The 18126-nt window shown below is 39.2% G+C and overlaps 1 protein-coding gene across 4 annotated transcripts in view; it reads left to right on the top strand.

Moving 5' to 3' along the window:
* LOC125933671 (phospholipid-transporting ATPase IB-like) overlaps positions 1 to 18126 on the top strand; it is a 222555-nt gene that overhangs the window by 54137 nt on the left and 150292 nt on the right. For all 4 annotated transcript variants that reach the window (XM_049646742.1, XM_049646740.1, XM_049646743.1 and 1 more), the window contains 5 exons: positions 4194 to 4318; positions 5599 to 5710; positions 8622 to 8787; positions 14249 to 14376; positions 15847 to 15924. In XM_049646742.1, coding sequence (XP_049502699.1) covers positions 4194 to 4318; positions 5599 to 5710; positions 8622 to 8787; positions 14249 to 14376; positions 15847 to 15924 — 609 coding nt within the window. The remainder of the gene's footprint in view (positions 1 to 4193; positions 4319 to 5598; positions 5711 to 8621; positions 8788 to 14248; positions 14377 to 15846; positions 15925 to 18126) is intronic.

The raw sequence follows: 18126 nt of genomic DNA, 5'->3' as shown, positions 1-18126 counted from the left end.
ATAGTCTCCTCCAGAAAACAGAAAAGGAGGAAACACTTCCCAATTCATTTTGTGAAGCTGTTATTATTACCCTGATACCCAAACCAGACAAAGACAGTGGAAAAAAAAAAATGTTTCAATATCCCTCAAGGGTACAGACACCAAAATTCTTTAAATGTACTAGTAAATAGAATTCAGAAATATAGGAAAAGAAATATAAAGGTTTATTCCACATATTCAAGGTGCATTTAATAATTGGAAATCCATCCATGTAATCCACCATTTTAGGCTAAAGAAGAAAAATCACATGGTAATATCAATAAATGCAGGAAAAGCATCTGACAAAATTGAATGTCAATGAGAAAAATTAGAGAAATGTAGGAATAGAGGGGAACATTCTCAACATGGTACAGAACATCTACAAAAACTTAGAGCTACTATTAAAATATATGCAATGAAATGTAAGTGGTAAAAGACTAAATGCATCCCCCCCACCCCCCATCCCAGATGGGAACAAGGCAAGGTTTTCTGCTGACATTACTCTTACTCACGTAGCACTGGAAGCAGTAGAAAGTGCAGTAAAGAGGCATACATTTTGGAAGGGAAGTAATAAGACTGTATTTGATTTTGACATAGTTGTCTACATAAAAAAGTTGTCTACCTAGATTTCCAAGGAATCTAAAATAAAATGAAATAATGTGTTTTTGGCAAGGATGCAGGATACCAGATAAACACAAAACACTTTCATTTCTGTATAGTGGCAATAAACCTGTGGACCCTGAAATTTAAAAATACAATACCATTTATAAGCACTCAAAATGTGAATTAGGTATAAATCTAACAATATAGACAGGATCTGTATGCTGAAAATTTCATTACAATGTTGATGAAAGAAATTAAAGAAGATCTAGGTAAATGGAGAGATAAACAATGTTCATGGATTGGACGGCTCAACACAGTAAGGGATACTAATTCTCCCCAAATTGACATACCAATTTAATGGAACTCGTAGGAAAATCCCAGCAAGCTCTTTTGTAGATATGGATGAGGTTATCCTGAAATATTTACAGAAAGGCAAATGAACTATAATAACTAAAACAATTTCGAGAAAGCAGCATAAAATGGAAGGAATAAGATTTCAAGACATTCTACGACAGTAATCAAGAGTGTGTAGTTTTGGTAAAGGGATAGACACATAGCTCAGTGCAACAGAATAGAAAACCCAGAAATAGATCCATACAAATATTCCCAAACGATTCTGTCAAAGGTGCAAAAGCAATTCTTTGGAGAAAAGGTAACATTTTCAACAAATGGTTCTGGAGCACTTGTACATTCACAGGCAAAACAAAACAAAACAATAACCTCAAATAAACCCTTGACCTAAATCACACTTTATACAAAAATTAATTAATAATTTATCATGACTTAAATGATACAACTTTTAGGGGAAAGAATTGGAAAAAAAAATCTTTAGGATCTGTAGTAGGCCAAGATTTCTCAGAATCGATGCAAAAAATGTGATCCATAAAAGGAAAAATTGATAAATTGGACCTCATCAAAATGAACAGCTTTTGCTTTTGAAGATGAAGAGACAAGCTGGAAACTAGGAGAAAATATTTGCAAACCACATGTCTGACAAAGGACTGGTATCTGGAAATACAAAGAACTCTCAAAACTACATAAGCAAAACAAAACAGACAGACAAAAACGAGCAAACAAAACCTCCAAACCAATTCACTTAGAAAATGGGCAAAAGAGACAGAGACATTTCATAGAACAGGATAAAAAAATGGAAAATAAAGCACATGAAGACATTTTCTACATCATTAACCATTAGGGAAATGCAAATTAAAATCAGAGTCGAAGTATCACCACACACCTATCAGAATGGTCAAAATTTAAAATAGTTCCAACACCAAACGCAGGTGAGAATGTGGAGAAATTGGATTATTCATACATTTTGCAGGCGGGAATATAAAATGGCACAGCCACTTGGGAAAACATTTTGGCAGTTTGGTATAAAATTGAACACACAACTATTATATGACCCAGTAATTGCACTATTCCAGAGAGGTAGAAACCTATGTTCACGCAAAAACCTTTATAGAGTTGCCTAGAGAGGCTTTACTAGACAGTTGCCCTCTATGGGTAAGGGCTTAATTACATATATCTATCTATCTATATATCTATATCTATATCTATATCTATCTATCTACAGTTATTTTTGTTTATTTATCTTAAATCCAAACACCTTACTAAGTATTCCTACACATTTCTACAATTTTTAGGTCAAGCAGATAGGATTTTGTGGGTGATAAATCCTTTCTTTAGAAATTGGGTTATTTTTGTTTACTTTCCAATAATCATACCTAATTTCTTACCGTCCCACCCCCCCATCTTATGGCAATACCCAGAAACTCTGCTAGAACCCAGTCTCTTCTTGTTCCTGACTAACATGGAAATGCTTTAACATTTTATAGTTAAGTGTGGGTAGTTGCTTTAACATTTTATAGTTAAGTGTGGGTAGTTGCATTTCATTCTGGTAAATAACTACCAACCTTGCAAAGTTTTGCTAAGAATTTTATTTTTCTAGAATGCATATTAAACTTTTTACTAATTTTCTCAGCCTCAATTGCTACAATTTTTTTTCTTTTTAATGTCTTTTAATGTTTGTTTATTTTTGAGAGAAAGAGACCGAGTATGAATGGGGGAAGGGCAGAGAGAGAGAGAGAGGAGAGGGAGACACAGAATCCGGAGCAGGCTCCAGGCTCTGAGCTGTCAGCACAGAGCCTGATGCGGGGCTTGAACCCACGAACCGTGAGATCATGACATGAGCCGAAGTCAGACACTTAACCGACTGAGCCATCCAGGCACCCCTACTTTTTCTTTTTAAATTCATTAATCTATCATTCTTGAGCATCTGCTTTTGAGCTTATTGGTAATACATATTTTCTTTTTCTGAGAAATATTTGTTCATGTTGTTTATTCATCTTTCTATTGGGATATTTGTACTTTTTATTGGTTTATAGGACTTCTTTACATATTTAAACTTTTTTAAATGTTTTATTTATTTTTGAGAGAGAGCATGAGCAGGGGAGGAGCAGAGAGAGGGAGAGAGAGGATCTGAAGCAGCCTCTGCACTGACAGCGAGTCCGATGTGGGGCTTGAACTCAGGAACTGTGAGATCATGACCTGAGCTAAAGTTGGATGCTCCACTGACTGAGCCACTTGGGTTCCCCCATATTTTTTATACCAATTCTTTGTCAGTTATACGTGTCATCAAAGCCTTCTCCCAGTTGGTAACTTGCTCTCATATTTTTGTTAAGGCATCTTTTTCTTTAACAGAAGTGCATCCCAAACTGTTTCGATGTAGGTTTCTGAGCGTCCAAACTTCTAAGACATTTGCGTGCCCGAGAATATTTGCGTTAAACTTTCACATTTGTTTGATATTTGGAAAGATATAACATTCTTAATTTAAAGGTCTTTTATTTAGATAATTAAAAAGAAAAATTCACTTTCTTCCTGTGTCTCGTATTGCTGTTAAAAAAAGACAGATGGCAATTTGATTCTTGTTCTCCTGAAGATGATCTTCTTTTCCTCTCTGTGAAGTTGAGGTCTGCTTATTGCAATGAGACATTCTCTAGATCGGTGTTTCTCTGGGCATGCTCTCTAGACCAGCATCATCAGCGTCCTTTGGGAAATGCAAATCCTACTCTCCACCTCAGACCTACTGAATAAAAACAAACAAACAAACAAACAAACAAAAACCCCTGGGGGTGAATCTCAGCAATCTGTGTTTCAACAAGACTTGCAGGTGCATCTGATGTATGTAAAAGTTTGGAGCCATTATTCTAGATCCTTGCTACTCTAAGTGTGGTCCAGATATCAGCCTCATCAGCTACAGCTATAAATGTATCAAACATGCCATGATGTTTGGTTAAAGTCACTACACTTTCAAAAATGTTATTTTCATGGAGAGATGATGAAAATTTGACTTTCCTACTACCTCTTTGAACCTTATTAAAAATATTTGCAAAATACTCATACGGCAAAATTTTCTAACAAACTTTATGTTAAAGTTTGACATACCTTATTTGTTGTCTGGTAAGTGCAATACATTTTGGACCCTCATTTTCATAATTTTGTTAACTACTAGGACACTGAACTTTGCCATTAAAGTTTTATATTAATTTTACTTTGACTTTATTTTACAGGCTTTGTTAGAAACAGCTGAAATGCAAACAGAACAATTGTCAAGCCTCTCTGGAAAAATAGAATGTGAAGGACCTAATCGTCATTTCAATACCTTCATTGGAACCTTGTATCTAAATGGGAAAAGGTATCGTTTTTCTCTTATTGAACATTTTTTTTAAATGGAACATAAAATATGACCATTTTTGTTCTCTCAGTTTAATAGTTTTTTCATTTTTTTACTTGATTTTGAAATACCGGAGGCATCAATATACCTTTAAAAAGGTTCTTAAATATGGGAGGAAAATGTATGGCATTTAAAAAAATTTTTTTAACGTTTATTTATTTCTGACACAGAGACAGAGCATGAGTGGGAGAGGGACAGAGAGAGAGACACAGAATCCAAAGCAGGCTCCAGGCTCTGAGCCATCAGCACAGAGCCTGACGCAGGGCTTGAACTCACAAACCGTGAGATCATGACCTGAGCCGAAGTCGGTTGCTCAACCGACTGAGCCACCCAGGCACCCCTATATGGCATTTTTAAAATTGGTATACCTGTAAATGGGCTAGAGAAGTCAGGTCTAAGTTCCCTTTGCGTAGAAGTACTTGGCACATCCCTTGGGCTATGTTAGCGGGAAGAACAAAGTTTCGAAAGTCATCCAAGAAGAGAAGTTTGATAATGATGAAGGATTTTCCCTAATTTCTGCTCCACTTCTGCTTAGCTTCCACTTAAGACTTTTATGGAAGCATTGTTTTTCATGTTTATTTATTTTTGACAGAGAGAGAGAGAGAGAGAGAGAGAGAGAGAACGAACAAACACAAGTCAGGGAGGGACAGAGAGAGGGAGACACAGAATCCGAAGCAGGCTCCAGGCTCTGAGCTGTCAGCACAGAATCCAACGTGGGGCTCAAACTCAGGAACCGTGAGATCATGTCCTGAGCCTAAGCCTGATGCTCAACTGACTGAGTCACCCAGGTGCCCGGGAAGCATTTTTTTATATAGTGAGTGAGTCAGCCCAGTGCCAGAGGGGAGGAGGACAGGGAAATATGGCAAACCAAGGTTGCTTTGTGTGCTCTGAATGACCACATGTAATCTTTTCTATAGAAAACCAAATTGGTAATACACAAGTATTTATTCCTCTGCCCAGTCTTCCTTGACATTAAGTTTCATAGTCACCCTAGGTATGAGAGGTATTATTTCTCTAGAACTTTTAATCAACTTACCTTTAGGTTAGTGAGAAATGGATGATAAAACCATTTTTTTCCCATGCTCCTTGTATGAAGACACATTTGTTTTTGTTGCTATTTCCCCCCAAAGTTGAACTTGACAAAAAAGAAATATGTATAAGATGAAAGCCTAGGCTTGCTTCACTTTGTGAAAAGAAAAAAAAAAACTTTTTGGTAATGTATACATGCTCTTTATTTTTAGCCCTGTTGCAGTAGGGCCTGATCAGGTCTTGCTAAGAGGTACACAACTTAAAAATACCCAGTGGATCCTTGGCATAGTTGTTTACACTGGATCTGAAACCAAATTCATGCAGGTAAAATAATTTGTGATGACTGTATTGCCTCTAGATTTTTCGTTTTTTATGAGGTGAGGGGGGTTAGCATCATATATCTCTTGAATTTAGGAGGCTCATTTCTGTTTACTAACCTGAAGTTTGAAGGGAGGTCCATATTTCATTTTAGTCTACATGGCTCCCATTAGTGGTAAGACTATTTTGGCCAAAATGACATTGGAAGTTCTGTGTAAGTTATTACTCTTACATACCATTCTTCCCAATCACTGTCTTTCGAGAACCCTTCGGTTTGTCCCTTCAGGACATCCTTCAAAACACCTGTTTTGGACTAGGAATGTTTTGCACATTTCTTATCCTTAATACTTTGACAGTAAGTCCGCCCGTTATTCCATCTGCTAAAATATAACATTTGGCTTTGACTGTTGCTTGCACAAGTATCTCTTTGGCACCTGTGTAATGCCAGACACTGTGCTAAGACCGTGGGGTATAGTAGGGCACAAGGCCTGTTTCCTGCCCTCGACTTACCTGCGGTCTGTGAAGGAAGACAGTCAAGGTAACGTAATAGCCAGAGGTCACTAAGGCAGGTTAAGTGTAGGACGCTGTGTGTTTCTATAGGAGCCCCATCCAACCTGACATTGAGGCTGTTGTGGGGAAGAACGATGTAAACAAACCGAGACCTGAAAGCTGAGTAGAGCAGATGAAAGTTTCAAGGGCGTGGGAGGTTCAGAATGAAGGCACGGCAGGTGGGAGAGCGCTAGACCAAGACTTGCCTGTGTCCAAGGGCCATCTGGGGAGCGCTGCTCAGTGTGACTGTAGGGTAAATGGCAGAGAAAGAAGGCATGGAATGGTGACAGAGTAGTCCGAGGAGAGTTGGGGCCCTTGTGACTGGGGCCCACCTAGGTACATTTTCTTGCAAAGCTATGACTGGTCAGTAACATTCCACTCTCTCTTTGCTTCCTGGTTTCTTGTCTCACTTTTCTTTTTCCTCTCATTCTTCCTGCCCTGTGATTGCACCCTGCAGTAGTGCGTTAATGTGTAAGTTTTCCTTACACTCTGTATACTAAAAACCCCGGACGAAGACGGCGATATAGACACGGTCTACCCACAAATAGAAGTTTGTATCTGGACAGTGAACCAAGGGCAACATAGACCCACCTAATCATGACCTGTGATTCAGCTGTAAAACACACAACTCTCAAATGCTACACCCTTCTGACTTCAGTTGTCTTCAAATGATCGTGCTGTTATCACTTAGTTGTATAGCTGGTGATACAACATTCAGTCTCAAATTTAAATGCCTACTGTTGATTTAAGGAGCCTGTCCCATTATCTCCCCTGTGTGGCTAGTCTGTGCAGCAGCTCATGAGAAGGTGCATCCTACTATTCCACATTATTTTGTGGGTGTAAATCATTGCTTATTATACATGCTGACTGGGTCATTTCAGAATCACAAAAATCTCAAAGTGGGCCTTTTCACAACTTCAGGAAAGAAAGAACTAGTAAATGTAAATATTTCCTTACTGAAAGGTTTTAAGCACAACACGCTTAGCTCAAAACTATTCTATATTGTATAGCATTTGAAGACATTACTTACACCCGTTAAAAAAAGAGAAGGAATGACATGATTGCTTTGGAGATATTATACATAGATGTATATATTATATAAATTATAGTACGTACACACATATGCACGGACGTTCTCTAATAATATGCTTAATGCAGTTAAAACTAGGATTTCAATTTTTATTCCTGTGCTTTGTAAAAAAGCTGAGTTATTTAGATTACTAACTCATATTTTCATAACTAATAGACTTTGAGGATTTATGCTTCCACACTTAAAAAAATGTAGGGGCACCAGTGTGGCTCAGTCATTTAAGAGTCTGACTAGTAGTCTGAGCTCAGGTCTTGATCTCGGGGTTGTGAGTTCAAGCCCTATGTTGGGCTCTGCACTGGGTGTGAAACCTACTTAAAAAAATATGTAGAAATGGTAAATTTAATCTGGCAAAGTATGGTTGCAAAGTTAAATATCTATATCTGTTTATATGCTTGCTAATTATACATGTTATATACAAGAAAGTTAAATATACATTTATTTGTCAATATTTTAATAGACCTATGCAGACAATTATCAGAAATTTATGGGTAAATTTGAAATGCTAATAGAAAGTTATTATTTGAAGCTCTCCTGTATCCCTAACCCAGAGCTTTGGTGTCCCTAAAATATGTGTTAGAATAATTATTGTACTGGTAAAATCTTTAAAAAAAATTTTTTTTAATGTTTATTTTTGAGAGAGAGAGACACAGAGCACGAGTGGGGAGGGACAGAAAAAGAGGGAGACACAGAATCTGAAGCAGCCTCCAGGCTCTGAGCTGTCAGCACAAACCCCGATGCGGGGCTCAGACCCGTGAAAACTGCAAGATCATGCATGACCTGCGCTGAAGTTGGACCCTTAACCAACTGAGCCACCCAGGTGTCCCTGTACTGGTAAAATCTTGAATATTTCCCCAACAGACTCAGATAAAAGGTATCTTTCCATGGTTTTCAAACCAGAAATAATTCAATAACTATAAATAGTAAAGCCAATAAATTAGTACAGTCTTTTTCTCTTTTATCTGTACAGAAGATCACCTAGACTGTGTGATCTACCACATTTGCTTTTTTAAAAAACCCTAGAACTGTGGGTTGGTGGGTCCGCTGTGTGAATATGTTCTCTGTGAATAAGTAGAAGATGCCTCAAGGACTGAAGTGGGAAAAGCCCCATCAGTCAACAACATGGTGCTTTCAGTGTTGGTACTTACTTGGCAAAAACCATATTCTCCTTTTCAACTGTTGGGATTTTGGACCTCCTCTTACCATAGAAATATTCATGCATTATAATTCCTTTGATTGTTTTCCATTCTCTTTGGTGTCTATGCATTCGCCATGGTGCAGAATTCCATCAAATTGCCTCTCAAGAGATCGACTGTTGAGAAGGTGACCAATGTGCAGATCCTGGTGTTGTTCCTGCTGCTTCTGGCCATGTCCTTGGTGAGCTGTGTGGGAGCCATACTCTGGAAGGAAGGGCATGGAGGAGACATTTGGTACATCGGGACGAAGGGTAAGTGTCCGAGGGTGTTGACAAGCTACCGTTTGAAGAGTGGTAACGCTTTGAAGTGACTTTAAACACTTGTTTCCATGTTTTTATTTGAAAGGGAAGGCCCTTGTTCTAAGTGGTAGAACAGAACAGTTTTTGTTGTTTGTTTTGGTTTTTTGAGACACTGAGGATTAGTGAGTTTTAGAAACAGAGTGTTTCCTTCTTAAGATTGTTCTACCAGTGCCACATAATCTTGGCATTCCAGAATAAAGGAGAGAAGACGGGTCAAGGCAGAGGAATGAGACGGTGAGGCAGACACACAGGGCCTCTGTCCTTGGCTTTGTCACTTAGTCACCAGGAGAACTTGGACAAGGCTTTTTACTTCTCTGAGCAATGCTTCCCTCATTTGAAAATGGGGATAATACCTACCTTATGGGGTTAGTACAGTGCTCTGTATACAAGGAATGATGCCCCCCAAATGAAGACAGGGGTCCCTGAAGGGGACCAGAAGGTTGGTAAAAGATGTAAAGGTAAACTGATACTTGGCCATTAAAAGTTCAGTCTTTTTTTCTTTTTTTTTTTTTTGCTTATGTCTTTCCATGTTTTCACAGTTAACCGTCATTTATCTTTCTACTTTTCTCATCTATCAACTGAGGATTTTAAATTGTTCTAACTTCCCTTGAGCAGATCTGTCTGGGAGCATCTTAAAAATAAAGAAGCGAAGATACAGACTTTGTAGATTGTATCAGAAAACTATGGATTCATTCTTGTGCAATCTTGGTTTCTAAATGTTACTTGTATGGTTTTTAGCTCAAGCTTTTAGATTTTCAGTGATTTCAAAAAAGTAATCTCAACTTAAATGTGCTTGTTTAATTTATCCTAGCCCAAGACTGTGAATATTATATTATTTTGACACATACGTAAATTCTTACAGAAGTCACTGACATTTTGGTGTTGATAAAATGTCAAATTCTGCATACCCTACAAATGACCTTTTCTTGCCTTCTTCGTCAGACTTCTTGAAGGAGACACAACCCTCACTGTTTCTATTTTCTTACCTCCTGGTCCCTTCCCATCTGCTAGCCATTTCAACCAGTCTACTGGAATTGTGCCTCAAGGCAATTCCTAATTGCCAAACCCAGTGGTCATTTAAGTGGAATTTAATTGGATTTCTGCCACCCTCTTCTGAGTTTTATTTTATTTTTTATTAAAGTTTATTTATTTATTTTGAGAGACAGAGCAAGTGGGGAAGGGACAGAGAGAGAGAGAGGGAGAGAGAGAATCTCAAGCAGGCTCTGCACTGTCAGCACAGAGCCCGATGCAGGACTTGAACTCATGAACCGTGAGATCATGACCTGAACCGAAACCAAGAGTCGGAGGATTAACAGACTGAGCCACCCAAGCGTCCCACCCTCTTCTGATTAAAAACAAACAAGCAAACAAATCATCTGTTCCTTACTTGATTCATGAAAACCTTGATCCATCTCTTACATGCTGGTGTTTTGCAGGATCCTGTGTTCACCAGGAATGCCTCAACTTGGGTCCATAAATCCTGAAAATTTTGTGACACTTTTAGTCATATATTTATGTGTGCATGTTTTTTCCTGTAGGATGGCCTTCACCAGCTTCTTAGGGATTGTTTTATCCAAGAAAATCCTAAGAGAGCTCACTTGATTTAATAATTTCAATTGTCATCCATTAGTTGATTTCTCTTCTACCTGCTTGCCTCCAGCCCAGATACCTCTATGAATTATTAACTCAATGATGCCTGGACATTGCTTTCCAGATATCTTGTAGACTTCTTACATAATGTACAAAACTAAATTCAAGTTTTTTTCCCCAAATGAGTGTCTTTTTTCAGTATTCTCCATGTAAATTGTAGGCATTGCTATCCAACCATCATCCAAGCTGGAAACATAAATGTCACTCTCACCCCTCCTCGCTTCCTCCTCTTTTCCCCACTTCTATCCCCATGGCCTTCATCATCCAATCAGTTCCAAAGTCTTATTGATTCCACCTTTTCAATATTTTGTCTGTGCACACTCTTTTTCATCCCTGAACTACTGCCACAGTTCTCCAACTGTTTGCCCAGCCCTCAGTCAAGTTCCACTCAGATTCATTCTTTATACAGTTTCCAGAAAGATGTATGTAAAAAGTAGTTATGAATGCATGCAGTAGCTTCACTGTATCCTGTTGTTTACAATGGCTTGGTGGACCACTGCCTGATGGCCCATTGTTTGTTTTTGTAAATAAAGTTTTATCAGAACACAGCCATATTTATTTGTTTATGTATTACATGTGATTGCTTTCTTTCTTTTTTTAAAAAAAAATTTAATGCTTATTTATTTATTTTATTTTTTAACATTTATTTTTGAGAGACATAGAGAAACACAGCATGAGCAGGGGAGGGGCAGAGAGAGAAGGAAACACAGATTCCAAAGCAGGCTCCAGGCTCTGAGCTGTCAGCACAGAGCCCGATGTGGGGCTCGAACCTACAAACTGTGAGATCATGACCTGAGCGAAAGTCGGATGCTTACCTGACTAAGCCACCCAGGCGCCCGTAATGTATGTTTATTTTTGAGAGACAGGTCATGAGTCGGGGAAGGGCAGAGAGAGGGAGACACAGAATCCAAAGCAGGTTCCAGGCTGTGAGCTGTCAGCAGAGAGCCTGATGGGGGGCTCGAGCCCACGAACCATGAGATCATGACCTGGGCTGAAGTCAGATGCTTCACTGACTGAGCCACCCAGATGCCCTTACATGTGATTACTTTCAGTGCTACAACAGCAGAGTTGAGTAGTTGGAACTGGGACTGTATGTCTTGCAAAACCGAAATTATTTATCCTCTGGCTATTAGCATGGCACATCAGGACTTTCATATCTGGTCCTATCTCCATCATCTGATACTTAGTCTGTATTCACAGAAGACTGACTTTTGTTCTCTTTCGTGATCCTTCCATCCACCAGTTGCTTCAGCATCTCTAGGCCTTTTGTCTACAGTTCCTTCTGCCTCAATGCACCTCTGGTCTCTTCGTGACTGGATACCTGTCTCTTCTCATTTCAGTCCAAGATGAGGCATTACCTTCTCCAGCAGCATTTCCTATATCTTATCTCCCTCTCTTAGTTAGGAGGCCTCTTTGGCTTCTATAATGATGTCCTTAATAGATATCATTCCATTTCCATGTTTTATAATCATTGTTTGCCCCATCCTTCCAGCTAGATTGTGAATTTTTGAGGACACAAAACTCAAGAACTCCAAGAACAGTGCCTTTTCATAATAGGAACTCAGTAATTAATTTTTTAAGTAAAAGAAATAATTTTTATATTTAGAAGCAGAACTCTATTGTTTTTTAGCCCAGCCCCTTGTTTTATGAAAGTGAAATAGATTCTGTATATTTACCAAAAAGCACAGAGGAAGTTACTGGCTTATTTGGAATAAAAATCTGTTATTGGCTCTGGACTGTATCACTCTGCCCAAGATATTCTAGGCTAAAAGAAGAGAAAGGTATTAGGTAATTAAACTATAACTGCATTTTCAGTAATTAATACATTTAGCAAAGCACTAGAGATCTTTTCTCAACTTCTCTGTCCAAAAAAACGGTCCTAATAATATCTGCCTCTAGTATTCCTAAAAGAATGATTTATGACCATAAGGTAGCATAGTAAGTATAAAAGTGTAATCATGGCAAATAAGGGAAAGTTAGTAAACTCAAGGTGATAAGAATTTGAATTGATATGATAGTGAATTAAACTTGACCTTTAGGTTGATGGAATTTAGAAATCTAGATTTAACTACAATCGTTCTGAGTTACAGGTGTGTTCCCTTTTAGGAAAAATGAATATAAAATTTTAACTTAAAATTATTTAATTTTGTCTCTCAGTATACATATTTGTGCTTAATTAATCTGACAAATCAATTTGTTTAGTTCTTTTCAGTTGTAACTCAACATATAAATTTAATACATAAGATTGAGATGTAAGTTTTCAGAAAGACCTATAGAAAGCAGTCTGTATATGTCTCCTGAATACCTTCTGTATATTTTTCAGTAAATTTCTGGGAAATTAGACTGAACTTTTATTGGAAAACTACTCTCTCAAATACATGTACCTCTTTAAAAATGAGTGCATCACTAGGTTTTACAAAGTATGATATTTATTTTTTTATTTTCCTTTTGGCTTTACTTTCCTTCATTTCCTAAGTTTAAAAAACCATTAATTATCTCTTTGTCTTCAAGCCACGTACTTCCAGCTAAATAAAATGTCCTCTTCATGCTCTTCCTTTCATCTCCATTTAACAAACTCCCTTCCTCAAAACTGGGCTCACCTTCTTTTGTGCACCCTCTTTCTGGGCCCTCCGTTTTGTGTCGTTGCAACTCTTCGTGTTCAGCACTATCATGGATTTCATTGTGTCGTAATTCTTGACACATCTTCCTTTCTCAAGCTGCATCCAAAGCTCCCTGGGCGCAGGGTCTGTCTCTTGCTAGATCTTGTATGTTGACGCTTGGCACACGCCCTATTACAGTGTTGGTGCTTAACTGGGACTTAACTCCAGGTGGCAGACAGACACATGAAAAGATGCTCAGTGTCACCCATCATCAGGGAAATACAAATCAAAGCCACACTTTGAGATACCACCTCACACCGGTCAGAGTGGCTAAAATGAACAATTCAGGAAATCATAGATACTGGCGAGGATGTGGAGGAACGGGAACCCTTTTGTACTGTCGGTGGGAATGCAAACTGGTGCGGCCGCTCTGGAAAACAGTGTGGAGGTTCCTCAAAAAATTAAAACTAGAACTATCCCTCCTAGCAATAGCCCTGCTAGGAATTGACCCAAGGGATACAGGAGTGCTGATGCATAGGGGCACGTGTACCCCAATGTTTATAGCAGCACTTTCAACAATAGCCAAATTATGGAAAGACCCTAAATGTCCATCAACTGACAAATGGATAAAGAAGATGTGGTTTATATATACAATGGAATACTACTTGGCAATGAGAAAGAATGAAATCTGGCCATTTGCAGCAACGTGGATGGAACTAGAGGGTATTATGCTAAGTGAAATAAGTCAGTCAGAGAAAGACAGATACCATATGTTTCACTCATATGTGGATCTTGAGAAACTTAACAGAAGACCATGGGGGAGGAGAAGGGGGAAAAAAAGTTACAGAGAGAGAAAGAGGCAAACCATAAGAGACTCTTAAATACAGAGAACAATCTAAGGGTTGACGGGGGTGGGGGAGAGGGGAAAGTGGGTGATGGGCATTGAGGAGGGCACTTGTTGGGATGAGCACTGGGTGTTGTATGGAAGCCAATTTGACAATAAACTATATTAAAAAATAGAACTATTTTATGTGTCCATTTAATTTTACCCTTAATAGTAATTTTCGTGGAGAAATTTTCACAATTTTAAAACGTAATAATGCAAAGATGAATAGAGGTATTGCCTGAAGCTGTGACATGATTCCTCTGATCTTCTTCCACAGATTACAGCTCCCACAGCTTAGGGTTTGACATATTGGTGTTCATCATCTTGTATCACAATCTCATCCCCATTAGCCTGCTGGTCACTCTGGAAATTGTGAAATATATTCAGGCCCTGTTTATAAACTGGGTGAGTATGAAAATCAGAAAATTTAAAAAAGCTCTCTCGGGGCGCCTGGGTGGCTCAGTCGGTTATGAGTCCGACTTCAGCTCAGGTCCTGATTTCACAGTTTGTGAGTTCGAGCCCTGCTCAGGCTCTGTGCTGATGGCTCAGAGCCTAGAGCCTGCTTCGGATTCTGTGTCTCCTTCTCTCTCTGGCCCTCCCTGAACTTGTGCTCTGTCTCTCTCTTCTCTCAAAAATAAATAAATGTAAAAAAAAAAAAATTTTTTTTTTTAAAGTTCTCTCTTGACCTGTGGCTTTGGTTTTAAGAATCAGAGTGCCTGAGTTCCTACCGTGGTGCACAGGCGAGTTGTGTTCCTGACAGGAGAGCCAAACATCAGGGTCAGCCTGACTCAGCAGTGCCTGGGCCTCTCTGTGTCACTCTTGAGGACACTGTTTCTTAATATGTTTTTTCCTAGCTGACAAGAAAGATTCAAGAGCTAGTGACTTAGTAGCAACTGCAAAGAGATGGCCCATTAAAATTTAAGGTATTCTAGAAGAGTAGAGTCCAGTAGACTTACAATAGATTTACGTATGTTGGCAAGAGTGACAGAAACAGCCATTCCAGAATGACTTCAAACTAAGGAAAAGATTTCTTAGGTGAAAACCATGCATTCACTTAAATTGATACTTAGTATCATGTGACTGAGCAAATTTTCTACTTTGAATGTGCATTTGCAATTTTTAGTTATATTTAAAAAGATTTTTGGGGCGCCTGGGTGGCGCAGTCGGTTGGGCGTCCGACTTCAGCCAGGTCACGATCTCGCGGTCCGTGAGTTCGAGCCCCGCGTCAGGCTCTGGGCTGATGGCTCGGAGCCTGGAGCCTGTTTCCGATTCTGTGTCTCCCTCTCTCTCTGCCCCTCCCCCGTTCATGCTATGTCTCTCTCTGTCCCCCCCAAAAAAAAAGTTGAAAAAAAATAAAAAGATTTTTTTGTGGAAATAAATTTTTTGCTAGATGTCCTACTAAAATGTTTCCCTGTATCAATGAATTACCATCACTCGAAGGGTAGTGTTATTTTTAACAACCACAAAATGAGAGAGAGTGCTTTTAAGTGTATTCTCATTTAAAATTCACAGTGGCGCTGTGAGATTCGTGTTTTCGCTCCCATTTTATAGATGTAGTAGCTGCAAAGCATACTCAGGATCTCAGACACTCTGTGGGAGCGTCTGAGGCGGAGCCGGGATTTGGAAGCCAAGTCTTCCAATACCAAACCAACGACACACTGGTATTTGTTTCTGTGTAGCATTGGCTGTCCTGAATCAGCTCTGCCAAAGCGTGTGAGAAACTAGCACCCAAGACTCTCTTAGTATTCTAGGCTCCATTTTGAATTCTTTCTCATGTCAGCCATGTCAGAAGACCAGTGGCAGCCCAGTTGACCTGCAGACGTTTTGAGCCTAGTTCTGACTGCGTGGCTTGGCTGTTTTGCTCATTTCTTGCAGGATGAAGATATGCATTATGAAGGAAATAACGTCTATGCCATGGCCAGAACGTCCAATCTTAACGAAGAGCTTGGGCAGGTGAGGGCCCCTTCAGGGCCTGGGTATGTGACAAGAACTTTGAAGAAGGTGGATCTAGGGAGAGCGTGTGCAAAGTTAAAGTGCGAATTCAGCCATAAGCTGTAGCTGACATGATACCCATGTGGAGCTTCAAAAGTATAATTAGCTAAAACTACTGATAATGCATCACGGGTTGCAAGTCGAACGGACCTAATACAGGTTATTACTGTGCTTATGAAAGAGTAGAAGAGCTGGAGAGGCAGGTAGTGAAAGCGTCAGTTAGCTCTCAAGTTTTCAGTTAGCTTTCAGGGAGTCAGTCACAGGAACCTGGGCATCCGCCACTGGTGGCCATGCTCCTGCTTCCCTACGGCAGAGGACCCACAGGGAAGCATCTGGAGCCTGCTGCAAAATTTCATACCCATCTAACCCATGCATCTGCCCACAGCTGCCAGTAGGCCAACGATGCAGCTTGTAATTCTTGACTGCAAGTTCCTTTCAGTGGTAGAATCTAAACTGGAATCCTGGGAGATAGGGAGAAATGTACCCTCAGGTCATGAGCCCCTACAGTACAACAGAAAGGGGCAGGAATGATGCCAGGTTACCAATGGACAGTTGATTGCCTTCTAAGTGACAGTGGCAGCTTTGCAAGTATAAATTGTTTTTAAAAACTCCCACAATTATTTGTCAGTTATACCTCAGGACAGCTGGAAAAACTCAACTAACTCCCACAGTTGTATGGTACCTGGAAGGATGGGACTTCTGATTGGTACTTTTTTGTAATTATTTTTGCTATTAATGTTTTTTTTTTAATAATATTATAAGTTCCCATGTTTCAATTAATTGGAAGCAATATGTAAATTATGATAAAAAGCAGAATTTCGGAGTTAAACTTCCTGGGAGTGAACCTTGGTCTCACTATTTACCAGCAGTGTCACCATGGGCTTCTTAGGTAACTTTGCTGGCCTTGATGCCTCATCTGTAATTCGGTCCTGTCGATAGCAACTACTTCAGAAGGTTGTTTGGAGGACTGAATAAGATAATGTATTTGTAATACACTCAGCACAGTACCCAGTGTGAAGAAGGGATTTAATTAACCAGTATTTAGTTTATATGATTTCTAATTTATGGTCACATTGTATAGTATCATTTGAATAGTGAGTTCTCAGTAAATATTTATCTTAGAATATTTCTGGCTCTTGGAAATGCCTGATCTGAGAACACCATTAATAGCATTTTTACCTTGGAAAACTAAAAATGAAGGAGGATGGAATAATCAGCTTTCTAGCAACTTTTCTGCTCGTGAAAATCTGATCATTTGCTAATCCTTTAGAACATATGTTTTCTGTTGACAGTTGGGAAAAAAATCAGTTTATCCCTCTTGCCTTGTCAGTCGACTCTAGCTACTTTAGAGTAGTAATTCAATATAATAAAACTGGCTTTGGAACTCAAGCTTTGAAAATTAATTATACTGGGATGCCTAGGTGGCTCAGTCGGTTAAGCATCTGACTTCGGCTCAGGTCATGATCTCACCGTTTGTGAGTTCAAGCCCTGCGTCGGGCTCTGTGCTGACAGCTCAGAGCCTGGAGCCAGCTTCAGATTCTGTGTCTCCCTCTCTCCCTGCCCCTCCCCACCCCTCCCCCGCTCACACTCTGTCTCTCACAAGTAAATAAACATTTAAAAAGTTAAAAAAAAATTAATTACATTGTTTATGTAGGTAATACATAAAGATAAGAGCAGAAATAAATGAAAACAAGACAATAAGTTTAATATTCAGGATGTATAAAAACTAGTACAACTCAATAGCAGAGGACTTTAATAGACATTTTTCCAAAGAATGTATATACACAAACAATAAGCACCTGAAACGATGCTGAACATCCCTGATCTTTAAGGAACTGCAGATCAAAACCATAATGAAATAGCACTTGGCAGCCACCAGGACACCGACTGTAAAACTTTCACACCAGAGAACACGTGTTCATGAGGAGGTGGAGAAATGAGCCCTTGTGCACTGCTGGTGGAAATGTAAGATGGTGCTTTCACGGTGGAAAACACTATGGAGAAACCTCAGAAAACGAAACCTAGAATTACCATATGTTCCAGCAATTCCACATCTGGGGATTTTCACAAAAGAATTGAAAGTGGGGACTCAAACAGGTATTATATACACACATGTCCTAAGCAGCACTATTCACAATAGGCAGATGGTGGAAACAACTCAAA

Source organism: Panthera uncia (assembly GCF_023721935.1).
Source record: "Panthera uncia isolate 11264 chromosome A1 unlocalized genomic scaffold, Puncia_PCG_1.0 HiC_scaffold_16, whole genome shotgun sequence".
NCBI lineage: Eukaryota > Metazoa > Chordata > Mammalia > Carnivora > Felidae > Panthera > Panthera uncia.
Note: the sequence above shows the minus strand (reverse complement) of the source record. Positions and strands in the feature narration are given on the sequence as shown.